The sequence below is a fragment of the Phoxinus phoxinus genome (assembly GCF_949152265.1).
Source record: "Phoxinus phoxinus genome assembly, chromosome: 1".
Classification (NCBI taxonomy): Eukaryota; Metazoa; Chordata; class Actinopteri; order Cypriniformes; family Leuciscidae; genus Phoxinus; species Phoxinus phoxinus.
Genome location: NC_136876.1, coordinates 51,776,969 through 51,796,195, shown reverse-complemented (window position 1 = coordinate 51,796,195; position 19,227 = coordinate 51,776,969). Strand labels below are relative to the sequence as shown.

Sequence of the window (19,227 nt, the reverse complement as noted above, 5' to 3'; positions counted from 1 at the left end):
ATTGGCTAGAAGTGATGGCGGTATTCCGAGAATCTCAATACTTCCTGTCAGAACCGAGAGGTCACCATGTGCCTGTCCTCCCGGACAACACACTGATGGTCTCGTATATCAGAGCAGATATCCTGTTGAGGCAGGGGCTGAGGCCCGGGGAATGGAGACTTCACCCCGAGGTGGTGGAGCTTCTTTGGGAGAACTTCGGTTAAAACTTTGCCTTTGTGGTTATCCCTGACGCATCCAGCTCCGCTTGGACTGGATGCGATGTATTAGGTGTGGTCGAGGCTACACCTGTACGCATTTCCCGATATCTCTGCTCCCGGGAGTTACCCTCATCTGGAGTCATGGATACTGTGGGCTCGGCCTCTGAGGGGGCCCAGCTCATAGATTCAGGTCTCTCGACTGAGGTCGTGGAGACCTTACTCCAGTCTAGAGCTCCCTCCACGAGAAGACTGAAAATTGAAATGTAAACTGTTCTCTGCCTGGTGTGCAGAACACCTTCTGAATCTTGCTATCTGCCCTATGGTACAGTACTTGATTTCTGCAATGTATGTTTCTTTGCTGGGTTATCTCTGAGGAGAGATCCTTATTTCATCTTCTCCGTGGTACATGAGGCTGAGGCCTGCACGTACTTGGATTTGCACCTGGTATGGTGGTAGTCTTTCTTCACCCCAGGCAGGGTTGTATTCCTAGGTCCCTACTCAATTTGCGGGTCATTTGTGCTGCAGGCCTTCTGTCCTCCACCTTAATCAGGAAAAGCTAAAGACAGATATTGAGCAAGCGAGAAGTTGAGGCTATCTCACTTGCTTATGTAGCGGCTGGACAGCCTTCACCTTTGGCTGTCCGGGCCCACTCTACTAGGAGTATGGCTTTAAATTCAGGAGTTTCTCTCCACGACATCTGTAATGCGGCAGGATGTCCTTACCGCATACAGTTGTCTATTTTTTCATGACTTGGACCTAGACTCCACTCCAGGGTCTAGGGGGCTTGTTTCTAGTGTGCGCATGGTCTTCATACAGTACAGGCATTTGTCATATGGCGTCGTGGGTATAGGGTTCCCACCGCGTCTCAACGCAGCTCGAGTTCCCTTGAAAGGGAACGTCTCAGGTTACGTATGTAACCCTGGTTCCCTGAGAGGGAACGAGACGCTGCGTTGCTTTGCCATACTCCCTGCATACCTGTGATCATCTTGCTTCAGGCTTTTTCAAAGCTAGTGTTCTCTGATCGCGGGAGTGCTTTATAGCTTCCTGGTCGGTGACGTCACCCGCCCATGACGTCTCCCGTTTCCATTGGACTGATTTAAGATGTGCTTCACGACGCAATCACGCAAGGCGTTCCCACCGCGTCTCAACGCAGCGTCTCGTTCCCTCTCAGGGAACCAGGGTTACATACGTAACCTGAGACGTTTTTGGTCCATGGGTTGGAAGTAATCAAGTTGTTACCACTCGTAATACAATTTTAGTGGTTTTTGAATAGCAATTGGGCTGGTTTTGTTAGGCAAACCTGGCAACCCTGATGTACAGCTTCTTCAGTAGTTGTTATTAAAGGATAATTCCGGTATTTAACACCTTGAGTCTATATTGTAGTTTGTTTTGGATGAACAAGAGTGGTGGACAATATTTTTTTGACAATGGTTCCTCTCTCGAGTTTTTGACTATAAAAGAATTGGCCATGGACCCATTTAACATTGGAGTCAATGGGTATGTCCGAAAATGTCATTAAAACAACCTTTAACATTAGTTTTCAAAACTGTTAAACTCACCGAGTGATTAGTGATGTTAGTTGATGTTCCAGAAACAAAAAGTGTTGCGAAATACAGTTTCTGTCGTGTTTTATTCGTCATTTTGTAAAATCCCATTGAATTCTGTTGAAGGACTGAGTGCTCGTTAATATAAATGCGCTACCGGAAACGGAGAGGGGGCTGCTTACATTTGGTCGATGTAGTCTTTTTGCTGGCTTCCGTTTCTCATAAGGCGAGCGAGCAGAGCAACTGTGCTCCGGGAGAGTAAGCGAAATAAACAAAACCATGAAAATATTGAAAGACATGACCACTGACCAGTGCAATATGAAGTTGAACTCGTCTGTGACCGTGAGTGTCCCGCGAGACATAAACATCGGTTATCGCCATCAAGTGGTCGGGAGTGTGCTAACGCTTCAGATTCAAATATTGAGCGGAAGTTACACGGTTGTGAAGTGTCTGAAAAAATAGTTCCACTATAGCAAAATAAACGGATTGGAATCATATATTGCGACGATATATTGTTTATAATCATCAACGAACACCACTAACCACTCGGTGAGTTTAACAGTTTTGTAAACGAACATTATTGGCTGTTTTAATGACATTTTCAGACATGTCCATTGACTCCAATGTTAAATGGGTCCATGGCCAATTCTATTATAGTCAAAAACTCGAGAGAGGAACCATTGTCAAAAAAGTGTTGTCCACCACTCTTGTTCATCCAAAACAAACTACAATATAGACTCAAGGTGTTAAATACCGGAATTATCCTTTAAGACCACCGAAGGGAAAAGCAGCAAACAGAAGTCGAGAGCCATCATATCGCACATTGGCTACTGTGGACATAGACAAATCATCACATTTAACTCAATTCTCAATAGATAAACTCCAGCCCTGCGTACACTGACTGTCCTGTTGCGTTGGGGTCTTGAACGTTATTTCATGTTGACTTTACTATGTGTAATCCTGAAGCGTTTTCCGATGTTTCTCTCTCCTGTTCTCAGCCTGTGACATGAACGTTCACAAGCAGTGTGTGATGAACGTGCCAAGCCTGTGCGGGACCGACCACACCGAGCGCAGAGGAAGAATCTTCCTCAAGATCGAGGTCAGCGTAGACAGACTGCACGTCACAGGTCAGCACCCCCCTCGCACTGGGAATATCCCAGAATAGCAGTCATTATTGGGGATTGGAAACATGAAAAATGTCATAACTGAATGCCGGACTTGACTGGGTTTATTATAACATGGTCAAAAATTATGATGAAATCCTGATGCTTGTAATGGGCAATGATTAATCGCGATTATATATTTAGGAAAAATGTGTTGTTGTGAATATTATATAAAATATTTATATATAATATAAATTATGTATAAATATATATACAGTGAATACATGCAAATATTTCTTAAATATATACATGCATGTGTGTGTATTTATATATGCAAAATAATTATACACAGTACACACACATACATATGTAAACACAAACTTTTATTTTGGATATAAACTTTACCTTTAAATGCTTAGTTTTATGATTAAAGCTCTGTAGTTTTTATTGTGGTGATTAAAACATATGATTTAATGCAGTACAATGATGATTGAGAGATACGTACAAATACTGTTTTTTCAAAAATGATCATATTTAATACCGACGTTTTAACATGATTTTTCTAAAAAAATATGTTTAAATAATTAACTAGACCTAAGTTGGTTCAGTCCATTAAGTGTTCATCTGGAAGTATTATTGACCATATAAAATATGTACTTATGCTATGTTTAAACATCTGTTAAGATTTCTCAGCAAAAACACACGTGAACTGAAGTTTTTACAATTATACTAAAAGCCTTTTACTTGCTAAAAAAAAAGTATAAAGCATCAATCAGATGACAGAAAGCATGGAGTAGATTTTTTTTCAGCAAAGTTTTAATTCTGTTGTTCATTTAGAGGATGATTCAGAAATGATACAGTCAGCAAAGGGTTAAGTAGCATCACAAAATTATATTTACTCCAGTAGATCTTGTTTTTTTTTATGCTTCTCCATTATTAGTATAATTCACATAATATGCTGCTATTTTTATCTGTTTGCGTGATCCTTGCAAATTCACATTAGTCTTATTACTCCGATTTCATAATGCTTTGATGCCGTTTTTCCACAAAATGCCAGTTTGCATTAAGCTATCACGGCAGGTCATGTGTTGAGGGTTGAGTGGGTTTAGAGAGAGAGAGAGAGAGAGTGTGTGTGTGTGTGTGTGTGTGTGTGTGTGTGTGTGTGTGTGTGTGTGTGTGTGTGTGTGTGTGTGTGTGTGTGTGTGTGTGTGTGTGTGTGTGTGTGTGTGTGTGTGTGTGTGTGTGTGTGTGTGTGTGTGTGTGTGTGCGTGCGTGCGTGCGTGTGTGTGTGTGTGCGGCAGCAGGTATGAGGGGGCTTTAGTGCCAGATGCCTGGCCCGATGCCCGGCTGTTGTGATGACGGGGCTTTATGTATGCCAGCCTGTGTCCGCTCAGAAACTCTTGCTCCAGTGAACACATTCCTGTGAGCTGGCACCTCTTCCCTGCTGTGTGAATATCATGTCTGCTTATCTCTGGCCTTACACACACAGAGACATGCCACACACTGGTCTGCTGATTATTATATGTGGAGAAGTCATCGTGATTCAGGAAATCCGCCGCGTCCAGTTATACGCTTGATCACTTTGTGTCCATTCGCGCGTCAAGAGCGAAATTGACGCGCGTAAAAACATAAATTTGAAGCGGAATTTACGCAGTGGCGAAAGTTTCAAAAGTTTCGAACCCCGTTGGCGGCCATCTTTTTACAAGATGTCTGATGTTGATAGATCATTTAAATAGTTGTAAACTAGCAGCACGGCAGCTTGCTAGTGAGTTAGTAGGTCAATAACGTGACACAAAAGTGAAAATTGTATATCTTACAACTTACCAGGTTATCTCCTCACTTATCTTCTTCCAAGCGATGTCCTTTTTGTTCCTGTCTCTATAAAAATATGAACTTGAGTCATATAATTCCGGGTGACCACAGCTAAAATTAGTTTCTCCTCCATTTTGAATGAGTGAATTCGAGCAGGAGTTTGTTATGCTATGTCACTTTATGCCACGTGAAGCAAGCAGGCTCCTGATTGGTTAACGCGGCGCAAATTGACGCAGAAGTTCAGATTTTTCAACTCGGGCGGCAGATGCGAATTCGCGTCAAACGCGTGAATGCACAAAAAGCACTACATAAATCATATGCTCTATTCGCGCCATTCGCTCGAACTTGACGCGTCTACCGCGCTGCACTCTATGCCTTATTCGCGCCGCAGGAATTTTTTACGCGCGTAACGCGTCTTTGCATTGACTTAACATTGAAATCATTCGCGCCTGACACGCTATTCGCGTCCGGTGTGAACACACCATTACTCACCTTCGTGTTGTTCCAAACCCATACAACTTTTGTTCATCTTCAGAACACAAATAGAGATGTTTTATCGAAACCATGATTTCTGTGAGATTCCTGAAGGGCTGTTTCTAACACCGTCTTCAACTAAAAATGTTAAACTTTTTATGCGTTTTGGCCGTTAATTTACACGATAACGGCGTTTGGGGCACCTGAAAACGCAAACTTTTAAAAACGGGTTTCAAAGTGCACGTTTTTGAGAACGGTCTCCGTGTAAACGACAAAAAAGGAATCTCTCCTTTCATCGCCATCTACTGGCCTGGAGGCAGAATACAGCGTTTTTAGTGGTTTTCGCGGATCCGTGTGACAATGGCGTCGTCTGTATCCGGAAATCTCTAAGGAAAAACGTGTGTAAAAATGTAAAATCCGACTCATTTCCGAGAACCGGTTCTTTCGGACGGCTCGTTTCAATGAATCGGTTAAAAACAACAAGGATTCATCGGTTCCTTACGTCATCACGCAATGTCGCAATACGCATTTCTTTTCTAACAACTCCGTGTCATGTTACATCAAGAAAACATTCAAATAAAGTAATTTGTATCAATGCATATTATTGCATTCAAATAAAAAGTTATTTGTGTGAACGTATATTGCTGATTATTGCCTTTCATTCATTTATAGGGTTAGTTCACCCACAAAAGAAATTTCAACCATTAATTACCAAACCCGTAAGACATTCGTTCATCTTCGGTACACAAATTAAGATATTTATGATGAAATCGGAGAGGTTAATGAACCAGCCATAGACCACAAAGGCCCATAAAGGTACAGTAGTAAAGAGTACATAATAAAAAAAAAATTGTGAACTATCCCAATTATGTAATGTAATGTGTATGGTGCAATCCAAACACGAATGACAGGAATACAACTATCAATAGACTTGAATCCACAATTACAAATGCACAGGAGAATGCAAACCATACAAACAATGATAGCCCACAGAGGATTGACCAGAACAGGGAGTATATATACACCGAGAAACGAGACACAGGTGCACATCATAAGTAACCAGAGAAACAAACCAGGACGTAAGCTGACACCAAGGAAACCGGAAATAAACAAGAGCTACAACAGAACAGAATGTCAAAATAAGAGCAAACAGAACATATAGACTAATTCAGTTTACTTGTAGAAAAAAAATAGATACACATAAGTGACCCTGGAGCACAAACCCAGTCTGGAGTCGCACGGGTATATCTGTGGCAATAGCCAACTATACATTGTACGGGTCAAAATTATCCATTTTTCTTTCATGTCAGAAATCATGAGGATATTAAGATCATGTTCCATGAAGATATTTAGTAAATGTCCTACCGTAAATATATAAAACATGTATTTTTGTGAGTGAATGCAGCACAATCGTGAACATAAATGCACAACTTTAAAGGAGATTTTCTCAATGTTTACATTTTTTTGCTCCCTCAGATTCCAGATTTTCAATAGTTGTGTCTCGACCAAATATTGTCCTATCCTAACAAACCACACATCAATGGAGAGATGATTTATTCAGCTTACATAAGATATATAAATCTCAATAAATAAATAAAAATATTACCCATAAGACCAGGGTCCAGGGTCACAAATATGTACTCAAATATGCTGGAATTTAATATGATTTGCACGTTGCTATTTAAATGTTTATTATCCATGAAAAAATGTCCATTGATTTTGCAAGTGAACTTACTGTCCATTGTCCAGGAGTACCAGCCATTATAATGTCTCATAGGTTTAATACAGTGTCTACATGGTACATCCAACTATTATTTCGAAAGTAAAAGGGAAAATACTTATTTTCTTGATAATAAAAATTACTAGTCATTTAGCTTACATATCCTCAAACTAACCATTAGTTGGATTCTAGGGAAGTATCTTTGCATGTTTGTTGTGTCTGGAGAGGTCATCTGCCGGGAGCTGTGAGGAATATGACTGGGTTCTTCATTGGGTTTGTGAGTTCACTGCTCTGATGATAATTGATTCAATTTGTCCAGCATCCATGTGCTCATGTACTGCACACACAACAAATACACACAGAACACAACAAACAAACAACCCTCGTTTGCTTCAGATTCTAAGATGCGTTCATAGGATGCACTCGAGTCCACTGGATTTCACAGTTCTGTCCACAGGGTTGGTGGGAAAATGGTTTTATGATCTCGGGTGTGAACAAGTGAACCAATCCATCATCCCTTTTTACATTCGAGTCATTAAGACATTAGTCGTCATCTCCTTAGTCGTGCTTTTCAGTGCTGGATATCAGCCCGCTGGTTGGATGTTGATCATCATTTCAACAGGTTTTTGATAGCGATAGTATTAGTGAAGTTCACACTTTATGTTTATTCCTCGAGCCCCTCCACTGCGGACAGCAAGCCACATACGCTTAACCTTATTAGCTTAAAGATTACATGGGCAAAGGAACTCGTGAATTATATATTAAAGGATTAGTTCACTTCACAATAAACATTTCCTGATTATTTACTCACCATGAACGTCTTTCTTTCTTCAGTCGAAAAGAAATTACGTTTTTTGAGGAAAACATTCCGGGACGATCCCAGCCGAGGAATAAGGGTCTTATCTAGCTAAACTATCGGACATTTTCAAAAAAAAAAAGAAACATTTATACTATCGATATTTTTTTTTACTCGTGATTAATCGCATGATTGTCATGAGTTAACTCGCGATTAATCACACATTTATTTATTTGTTCTAAATGTACCTTAAATTAATACTTTTCAAGTTTGTAATACTCTAATCATTATGGGGCATGGATAAATATGGATGCTTTATGCAAATGTTATGCAAAATTATTATTGAAACTGTAAAAGCCGGCTATTCGGCCCAACTTCCGGTTTCCAAATAGCCGGTAAGGAAACGCGTGTTCAAGTCTCTCCAGCGTTTTAAAGGAATTTTGGTTAAATAAGACACAGGTTCTCATATGCAATTACTCGTTATTTCATCTGACTCCATAAATGAAAGGTTTTGATCATATCTATGCATCACTAAAAGTGAGCGAATGTTTGATTATTACTTTTTGACTTATTAAATGAACAAGGTCAAAATCAGTTTGAATAATCAAATGTAACAATTTATTAAATCAGGTATCAGGTCAATTGTATAATCAATTCAAAGATAATCAATATAAAGCATGAATAAAAAGAAGAGATGCGAACCCAACCTGATGCAAATTTACATGAGGCTGGAAGTCTCGGTCACTCCCAGCCATCACGGGCCAGTCTAGATACAGAAAAGCCCCGATTCCTCTGCCGCATTCCATTAAATAGCCAAAACCTCTTTCATATGTTAACAATGGGAATTTACATTCAGAGTTGACACCTTTTGGGGGTAGGAGACCATTTGCCAGAGACAACCTTCCTTTGTGTGTCAGTTTCTCTAAACTTCTCAAAACCTGATTCCTTTTTGTTTAATCTAGTTGGAAATTAGACATTTGTACCACTCACTCTGAGACATTTTAAATGATACTAAACATAATAATCATTCACATTAAACCACATATATATTCTTGTGTGAGTCTTTGGTGTGAGAGGGAGTGAAACTGTATGGAGGAGGTCAGATGGTAATTTCCAGCAAGGTCCTTTGTCCAGACCAGTCTATCTCTCTAACCAGTTTCTCCAGCCTTACAAAACCATAGTCAACATAGAGCATGAAGACGAGACATGTGTCAAAGGTCATAGATGTTATTCAAAGAACGTGTTCATGTCTATTAGACACATGAAGAAAGAACAAAGAAACACCAGGTTCCCATTACTTCTCTTTCTTTGCACTGAGCAATTTACTAAAACAAACATGTTTAGATGTTTGCATGACAGGGCAGCTCTTCTGTAGTTAAAATGCTACATGTACATTTATTTTTTATTATTACATTAGTTTGTCTCTCTCTGTGCCCATTTTGATGAAGCTAAATTCTCAATAAAACTGTTTTCGTTGGTATATTTTACTGTTTCTGTTGTCAAACAACGGAATAAATATGAAATAGTGACTGAAACGCGACCCATTAAATGAACGCTTGACCTTTCAGCGTGATTACGTAATGTGTGTCGCATCACAGCGAGTGCAAGATGAGCATTTGTGGTTATAAAGTATAAATGTTTATTTCTATATAAAATGGCGGCTGGTTTGTCTAGATGAGACTCTTATTCCTCGGCTGGATCGTGAGAGACTTTGAAGCTGAAACTCACATCTGGACCTTCGACCCGCTGGACCATTGAAGTCACTATATGGAGAACATCTGGAGTGTGTTCCTCACACACCTGCATTTCTGTTCGACTGAAGTCAAGTCAAGTCAAGTCATCTTTATTTATATAGCGCTTTTTACAATACAGATTGTATCAAAGCAGCTTCACAGTGATAACATGAAAATAATACAAAAAATAATTTCATCATCATCCACCTTTAAGGCAGATCTATAATATTGTTGAATATTGAATGTCCCCAACTAAGCAAGCCAGAAGGTAAGGCAACAGCGGCAAGGAACCAAAACTCCATCAGGTGACAGAAGGGAGAAAAAAACCTTGGGAGAACCCAGGCTCAGTCGGGGGCCAGTTCTCCTCTGGCCAATGAGTAAACAGTGTATGAAGTTCAGAATGAATCAGAGTATTTGTCCAGTTCCGGTTGTTTGAAGTCAGAGTGGAGAGGAGGAGAGACTGGTTGACACTTCAGGTCAGCGGCGTCGTCGTCGTGTCCTGGCGCTGGTCCTTCATCAGATCTGGATACGGCCTGGTTCCAGTGGACAGCGGTAAACCTCGGGATAGACAGAGAGACTAATATTAGCGTAGACGCCGTCCTTCTTATGATGTACCAAGTACATCAGGATTACGGGAAGTGTTCCCGGTCCCGGCTGTTCTAAACTATGCAGCCTAATTATATAAGTCTATAATGTGTTATGTGTATGCTAGGCTGAAGAGATGTGTTTTTAGTCTAGATTTGAACTGACAGAGTGTGTCTGCTTCCCGGACAATGGTAGGAAGACTGTTCCAAAGTTTTGGTGCTAAATAGGAAAAGGATCTACCGCCAGCAGTCGATTTTGATATTCTAGGTATTATTAACTGACCGGAATTTTGAGATCGCAGTAGACGTGAAGGACTATAATGCGTTAAGAGCTCGCTCAAGTACTGCGGAGCTAAACCATTTAGTGCTTTGTAAGTGATCAGCAATATTTTAAAATTTATACGATGTTTAATAGGCAGCCAATGCAGTGTTGACAGAACAGGGCTAATATGGTCATACTTCCTGGTTCTAGTAAGAACTCGAGCTGCTGCGTTTTGAACTAGCTGTAGTTTGTTTGTTAAGCGTGCAGGGCAACCACCCAGTAGAGCATTACAATAATCTAGCCTTGAGGTCATAAACGCATGAACTAATTGTTCTGCATTATTCATTGAGAGCATATGACGTAATTTAGATATATTTTTAAGATGGAAGAAAGCGGTTTTACAGATACTAGACACATGACTTTCAAATGAAAGATTGGTATCAAAGAGCACACCCAGGTTCCTAACCGACGACGAAGACTTAACAGAGCAGCCATCAAGTGTTAGACAGTACTCTAGGTTATTACGTGTGGAAGTTTTTTGTCCAATAATTAGAATCTCTGTTTTTTCTGAATTTAGTAGTAGGAAATTACTAGTCATCCAATTTTTTATATCGGCTATGCATTCCGTTAATTTTGTGAATTCGTAGGTTTCGTTAGGTTTTGAAGAAATATACAGCTGAGTATCGTCGGCATAACAGTGAAAGCTAATTCCATGTTTCCTAATGATATCTCCTAATGGTAGCATATACAGAGTGAACAGCAGCGGTCCTAGTACTGAGCCTTGTGGTACGCCATACTGAACTTGTGATTGATAAGACATCTCTTCATTTATTGCTACAAACTGATAACGGTCAGATAAGTATGATTTAAACCATGCTAGTGCAATTCCACTAATGCCAACATAATGTTCGAGTCTATTTAAAAGGATGTTGTGGTCAATGGTGTCAAATGCAGCACTAAGATCCAGTAATACTAATAGAGAGATACAACCACGATCGGATGATAAGAGCAAATCATTTGTGACTCTAACGAGAGCTGTCTCGGTACTATGGTACGGTCTAAATCCGGACTGAAAATCCTCGCAGATATCATTTCTTTCAAGAAAGGAACACAGTTGTGAGGATACTGCTTTTTCTAATATTTTTGACAGAAATGGCAGATTAGAGATCGGCCTGTAATTGACTAGCTTTGTAGGATCAAGTTGCTGTTTTTTAACAAGCGGTTTAATCATAGCTAGCTTAAAGGTTTTTGGTACGTATCCTAGAGACAAAGATGAATTAATGATATTAAGAAGAGGATCTATGACATCTGGAAGCATCTCTTTCAGCAGCTTAGTCGGTATAGGGTCTAACATGCACGTTGTCGATTTAGATGATTTGACGAGTTTGCAAAATTCTTCCTCTCCTATAGCAATGAATGAATCAAATTTTCCCTCAGGGAGACTACAATGCACTTCCTGATGCGATACTGTATTAGACGGTTGCATAGTTATAATTTTGTCCCTGATATTATCGATCTTATAAGTGAAGAAGTTCATAAAGTCATTACTGCTGTGTTGCATGGAAACTTCTGGGCTTGAAGCTTTCTTTTTCGTTAGTTTAGCCACTGTTTCAAATAAATACCTAGGATTATGTTTGTTATCTTCTAATAGGGTTGAAAAATAAGCAGATCTAGCAGCTTTTAAAGCCTCTCTGTAAGCAATCGAGCTCTCCTTCCATGAAATCCTAAACACCTCTAGTTTTGTTTTCTTCCAGTTGCGCTCCATTTTTCTGGCTGCTCTCTTAAGGGCCTGAGTGTGCTCGTTGTGCCACGGCGTTGGACTATGTTCTTTAATCTTCTTTAAGCGCAGCGGAGCAACTGTGTCTAAAGTGCTGGAAAAGAGAGAGTTAAAAGTTTCTGTTGCAATATCAAGTTCTTCTAAGCTATCCGGGATGCTGAGATGATGAAACTGATTAGGAAGATTATTGATAAAGCAATCTTTAGTGGCAGAAGTGATCGGTCTAACATATTTATAACACGGAGTCGGCTTTGCAGCCTTGGCTAAATGTAATTTACACGAGACTAGATAGTGATCTGAGATGTCATCGCTCTGTTGCAGTATTTCAACGGCATCAATATCTATTCCATGTGATAGTATTAGATCTAAAGTATGATTACGACAATGAGTCGGTCCTGACACGTGTTGTCTAACTCCAATTGAGTTTATAATGTCTTTAAATGCCAATCCCAATGCATCTTTTTCATTATCTATGTGTATATTAAAGTCACCAAAAATTAGTACTTTATCTGCAGTCAATACTAATTCTGATAGAAAGTCCGCAAATTCTTTGATAAAGTCTGTATGGTGCCCTGGTGGCCTGTATACAGTAGCCAGCAGAATTTTCAAACGTGATTTATCGTTTACACTAGATATTTTTACATTAAGCACCAACACTTCAAAAGAATTATATTTACAACTAGATTTCTTAGTGGTTTTGAAAATATTACTATAAATTACAGCAACACCTCCTCCTTTGCGTTTCAGACGAGGTTCATGTTTATAACCGTAATCTTGTGGGGTTGACTCATTTAAAGCAATGTAATCGTTTGGTTTTAGCCAGGTTTCTGTTAAACACAGCACATCTAGGTTATAATCTGTAATCATATCATTAACTATTAGCGCTTTTGAAGTAAGAGATCGAATATTCAGCAACCCAAGCTTTATCATTTGCTCATTTGTATTATATCTGTTTTTTATTTGTTGAACATCAATTAAATTTTTAACCTTAGATGGGTTTGAACGTATTTTGGATTTCCAAGTTCGGGGAACAGACACAGTCTCTATATGATGATATCTCGGTGAAAGAGGCTCTATGTGATGGGATTTATCTGACCTTGGTGACGTGAGGCCGCTAGCAGACGGTCGGGTAAGCCAGTCTGTCTGCTTCCTGACCTGAGGCCCAGATTGTCATGTTTTAGCTCTAAGACTATGAGCCAAATTACTAGAGAGAAGAGCAGCACCATCCCAGGAGGGATGAATACCATCTCTTTTCAACAGGTCAGGTTTGCCCCAAAAACTTTTCCAATTGTCTATGAATTCTATATTATTCTGCGGACACCATCCAGACAGCCAGCCATTGAGTGAACACAATCTACTAACTATCTCATCACTCCGGCGAACAGGAAGGGGGCCAGAGCAAATTACAGTGCTTGACATCGTACTTGCGAGTTCACACACCTCTTTAATATTAATTTTGGTGATCTCCGACTGGCGAAGTCGAACATCATTAGTGCCGACGTGAATAATAATCTTAGAGAATTTACGTTTAGCATTAGCCAGCACTTTCAAATTTGCTTTGATGTCAGGCGCTCTGGCTCCCGGCAAACATGTGACTATGGTGGCTGGTGTCTCTATTTTCACGTTCCGTGTAATAGAATCGCCAATAACTAGGGCACAATCAGAATAATTCTCAGTGGGTGTTTCACTGAGCGGGGCAAATCGATTTGTTATCGGAACGGAAAAGTGGTTTTTTGATCCGCGACTACAGCGATCTCTCACTGTCACCCATCTGCCCTGCTGCACGGGCTCTACTTCAGCCGGAACCGACTCATGTAAAGAGTTCACTAGGCTAGGCGCATCCAAAATAGTATCTAAAGCTCTAGCACTCTTCTTACTATTCTCGATTAAAGTTTGGATGCGTGTCTCTAGTTCTGAAATCTTCTCCGTCAGCCTGACTGTCTCCTTGCATTTATCACATATAAATCCTATATTGCCGACAGAGAAGGCTATGGTAAACATGTGACATGAAGTGCAGGTGACAATAACAGGAGAAGACATTACTCACCGTGTTTGTTGACTGATTCTTACTCACCTGGGCTTTTATGAACTCAAAGGCGCGGGCGCGCGAGAGAAAAATAAATAACTGAGCGCACGGGTGGTGCGTTAAAAGGCTAGCGAGTTAGCGTATTGTGCTGACAATAACGGAAGCTAGCAATGTCAGGTTAATCTGAGATGTTGAGTAAGATGTATTTAGTAGTATAAACAACTAGAATTTATAATAAATGATGGTTCAAAACAGAAAGAAATACGAAGCTAATACGAGGCTTAGACGCAGCAAACAAACTCACAGCAGCAGCAGTCACAGCGAGGCAGACAGGAGCAATCGATCAGACAGGAGCAAAATCACAATAGAGAGCACAAACAGTAGAACAAACTCCAAGAAAGAAGAAAGAAAGACATGGACATCTTGGATGACGTGGCGGAGAGTAAATTATAGAACTACTTCTTTAAGAATTTGAGTGTTTGATATAAGATTTACTAGCAGTTTGGTCAACCAAAAATCTGGTACTAGCACTAAACCAGTCTCGACCTGCATGGAAAGTCATGTTGATTTTGTCAGCAGGTCGTTCTCCTCTTGCTTGTGATGTGGAGCACCAGATCCCTGCTGTAAATCAGAGGCATCCGTGTCCCAGGGTGTCTGACACAGAGGGAATTTCCCATGGGATCTGTATAGTGTCTCAAACTCTCGATCAATACAGCAGGACTGACACGTACTGTCATCTGGGGAGGTGTCTTACCAGTGTCATACTGGTGATCGCTTCGCTGTTCTTATAGACACTGGCACTGCGACTGGGGAAAGGTTTTATCTTTAATTTATTCTATTCTTCTGCCAACAAAAATGTGTGATATTATGTATGATCCGCTGCTCTTACACAAATAAAAGGGAACTTTTAAGTTGCGTCTTCCAGACCTAGAAAAGACATTTATAATGTTACAAAGCATTACCATTTTCTATTTGTTCTTTGGGAATTTCTATTCATCCAAGAATCCAATTCACAAAAATATTAAGCAGCACAACTGTTTAAACATTCAGCTTTGCCATCAATAACATGTTTTAAATAATATTTCACAATAAGAGACTTCTATAACTATTACTAATGTCAGTAGTGGTCAGTAGATCACATAACAGATAATACTATGTTTAGTTTAGCTCACTCATGGACTTTTACTTAGTTTTTTCACATTTCCTGTTTTCCTTTGTTTGTATTCCTGCCCTTTCTAGTTGCCATGGTCACTGTCATTATTAGTTTGTTGAGTTCAGCTGTGTTTGGTTAATCATCTTGTTTGAGGCACTACTAAAGTTCTTCCCTCACAGTCTGTCATTATTCGGTCACGTTTACGGTTATGTATCTGTTATCATTTAAACTTCGTGTTGGAACTGTAATCTTCGTCTTTGTCTGCCTTCCTGCAACCACCCGTGACACACACACATATCACTGTAAACCCGAATAAGTTGGCAAAACTCAAAACATTTAAGGCAATCAATTGCCTCAATTTTTTTAAGTTATGAAATTCAAAGTTTAAGTAAGCAGAACTAGCAGATTTTTATTTTGTACTTATACATTTGAATTGTACTTAACTTGAAATGTTTGAGGACACTAATTCATATGATAAACTTAAAACCTTAATTTAATCTCAATGTGAACACTTTTATTAGTATAAACTAGTTAACTTTAACAAGCTGATCTGCTAACATACTAATTTGCTAACATATTACCAATAGTATGTTATACAGAAGCACTACAGAACCATATAATCAAATCAAGGTCATGCTCCACTCGTCACCATGATGTAACTATCCTAAAACCAACATTAACAGAAATTCTTCTAAATTAGCATAACAAAACATGTATCACTACTAAATCTCCCACTTAACATTAGTCTGGCACAAAAAACCCCCATTATATTACACTTAACTTTAGCATTTACTCTCCCTTTCGAGAGCCATCGGCAAAGCATGCTGGGAAATAGACATCCCAGTGAAACTTAACTTCATCTAAATTAAAAGAAATAATTTCATAAAACTCAAAACAATGAAACAATTCAGTTTACTTAAAATATATCAGTTCTGTGAACTTGAAAGAAAAAGAAAGTGCTAAATACTCATAAAAGTTAATTTGACTGAACTAATTAGTTTAATTTAAGTTTGTCCTACTCAAACCAATTCATTATTTTGAGGGTTTACATTTTATATATATATATATATATATATATATATATATATATATATATATATATGCATATAATATATATATGCAGTCAAACACAAAATTATTCAGACACCAGATATATATATATATATATATATATATATATATATATATATATATATATATATTTTACTAGTGTGTGCAGGACACTATAGTTCATTTATGTAAGTGAGGAGAGCAAAATAAAGTAAACTGTGAGATATTATACCCAAAAATGATTCAGCGATACCAGTAACATTTATACACATTTGGGAGCAAAATTGATTCAGACACTTTGAGCTGATCATGTTTTGCTGAAGTGTTTTGTCTTTAATTGCTAATGCTCTTTTTACACACAGACTGAACACAGTGAGATTGCTTGGTGACTGGTTGAGCTAAATTGGTATTATCTAATTGTGTAGTTAAATTTAACAGCTGACAGATATTCAACATAATTCATTGTTTGAGTTCTTGTCATATTGTATTACCATTTTCTAAAACTATAGCGAATAAACTGTGATAATGTGAGAAATGTTGAATTGTGTCTGAATAAATTTTGGTTTGACTGTAATTCGAAAGCATAAAGATTACATTTTGGGTTCAATTAAACTACCCTGAGAAACTATTCATCACGTATTGAGTGTATGAATCATATATATTTGCTTTTCTTCTGGTCTGGTCTATGTTTCCAAGTTGTGCGTTTGCATATGAGACCTTGAGGCATCGGTTCTTCACGCTCTCTGTAGGCCTGAACTTCTGTTTGTCCTCTTCCAGGGGTTTATTATATAACCTCCCCGAGGCGATGTCTTCAGTTAAACGCGTTGGTGGTTCCTATCAGCACTTCCCTCGTGGATCCCGTTTGTAACGGAGGGCTCAATGTCTCTCTGGATTCCCAGAACTGCTGAACGCTTAAGAGTCGCCACTGCCCAAAGATGTGCGTGTCCGTCCTCAATGACTTCGTGATTATTTAAAGCGATGACTGCGGGTGATATTTGGCTGCCAGTTGGGATTCACTTCATACTTTTGTGTGGTTTTATCTGGGACTCATTTTGTTCCCGCTGCCAGGCGTTAGATCAAACTGGAGGATAAAGTAACTTTCGTTTCAGTGTTTCACGCTTTTTAGACATGCACACCATAGTAAATAGACTTTTTGTTACAAAACTTTACAACTTTTCATTTAAATGTCTCATATATCACTGAAAATGGGAGCTATTATGTGGTAAATGGCACACAGTCACGATAATTCTAGGGATGCACCAATAACCGATAATTCTTTATCTTTGAAAGCCGATAACCGATATATTGGCCGATAATTCTTTATCTTTGAAAGCCGATAACCGATATATTGGCCGATAAACCGATAATTCTTTACATTTGAAAAGCCGATAACCGATATAGTGGCCGATAACCGATAATTCTTTATCTTTGAAAGCCGATAACCGATATATTGGCCGATAACCGATAATTCTTTATCTTTGAAAGCCGATAACCGATATATTGGCCGATAACCGATAATTCTTCATCTTTGAAAGCCGATAACCGATATATTGGCCGATAACTGATAATTCTTTATCATTGAAAGCCGATAACCAATATATTGGCCGATAAATCTAACTTAAAATTGGTATATGATATTTGAGAGCCTGATTACAAAAACAAAAGTCTCACCATTAAAAGCCATGTCTCAAAAACACAATTAATTATGTTCTCATTATATTTTTATGTAGCCGATATGACTGACTGTTGTACTTTACTGTATTTTCCTTTTTTGAACTGATTCAAATCATATTTCAAGCAATTTAAACCCATCATGTTGAACAGTGCGCATCTGAAGTGTCTCAGCTGAAGGAAATAATACATTATTGATCAGCTTTAATATATCGGACAAATTTTCTTATTGGGCCGATAATGATAACATAAAAAATTAACGTATATCGGCCGATACCGATATGGTGGCCGATATATCTTGCATCCCTAGATAATTCTGCTTAAAATGTGTTGCAGTTTTAAAAATTAGCTTTTTTTTTTTACATTGGAATTTCTCAAAAAGGTGATTTAATGACCCCAAAATTCAGCAAAAGTTTTGACATGGTCCTACTAAGTCAATATTAAAGATATCAAGGTTATATTTTCACAGAATGTTCTTTAAGATTATTTTACGTAGATAAAAAACTGACTTTAGCTGTGTTTTCACAGTTGTGGAAATGTTTTATGTGTACTGAAGCTTTCTGAGGAGTTTCCCTCCATGTTAAGGATCTGGGACAGACTCCCAATGGACAGAGATAAATGTGATTGAGTGTTTTGATTGAGATTTATTGTTGATATTGTATATGAGTTTGTTTATTCTGGGCCGAAGTCAGACGGAGGAATCTTGGCTGACCCTTCGTGTGTTGTGGATAAACAATGGGAAGAAGCTCATTTTCAGATTACCCAGCATGCCGTGCACTGGACATTTGGCGGTTATGTAACAGCACATCTAAATTTCTCAGGCTATTTGTGCGATTTGAACGTCCATGGAAAACCACATGTAAAAATAGCCTTTGAAGATTACATCAGGAATCCATGCTGCCACCCATCGAGATCAGCAAGATGTGATTTACTGAAGTTTATGAAGGCATATGTGGGCAACGTGGTAAAAACACTGATCAGTAATGCAATTTGAACATTTGAACAAGTTCATCTTTTATCCAAGCATTCTGATGCCAATCATCAGACCTCAATAATACTCACTAGACAAATAACAGTTAGAAAAATGATTTATGAAGCTGCTCATCACTATAGATTTGTGCAAAATCTCAGTCTTTTAAATTACATTTTTATTTTAAATGACTGGTAAATTACCGTAACACATCATGAGTGAACAGGACCTTTTCAAATATACCAGTAAATTGGTTCCGTCAATTTACCAGTAAGGGAAGTTGTAACATTACCAGTAAATCGCCGTTAATAAAGATTACAGGTATTTTTCACATATGAGGTCAGAACGCGTGACG

The 19,227-nt window shown here is 38.7% G+C and overlaps 1 protein-coding gene across 2 annotated transcripts in view; it reads left to right on the top strand.

Moving 5' to 3' along the window:
* The window catches only part of prkcab (protein kinase C, alpha, b), a 224,279-nt gene that overhangs the window by 144,388 nt on the left and 60,664 nt on the right, over window positions 1-19,227 (top strand). For both annotated transcript variants that reach the window (XM_079622867.1, XM_079622868.1), the window contains exon 5: window positions 2,740-2,868. In XM_079622867.1, coding sequence (XP_079478993.1) covers window positions 2,740-2,868 — 129 coding nt within the window. The remainder of the gene's footprint in view (window positions 1-2,739; window positions 2,869-19,227) is intronic.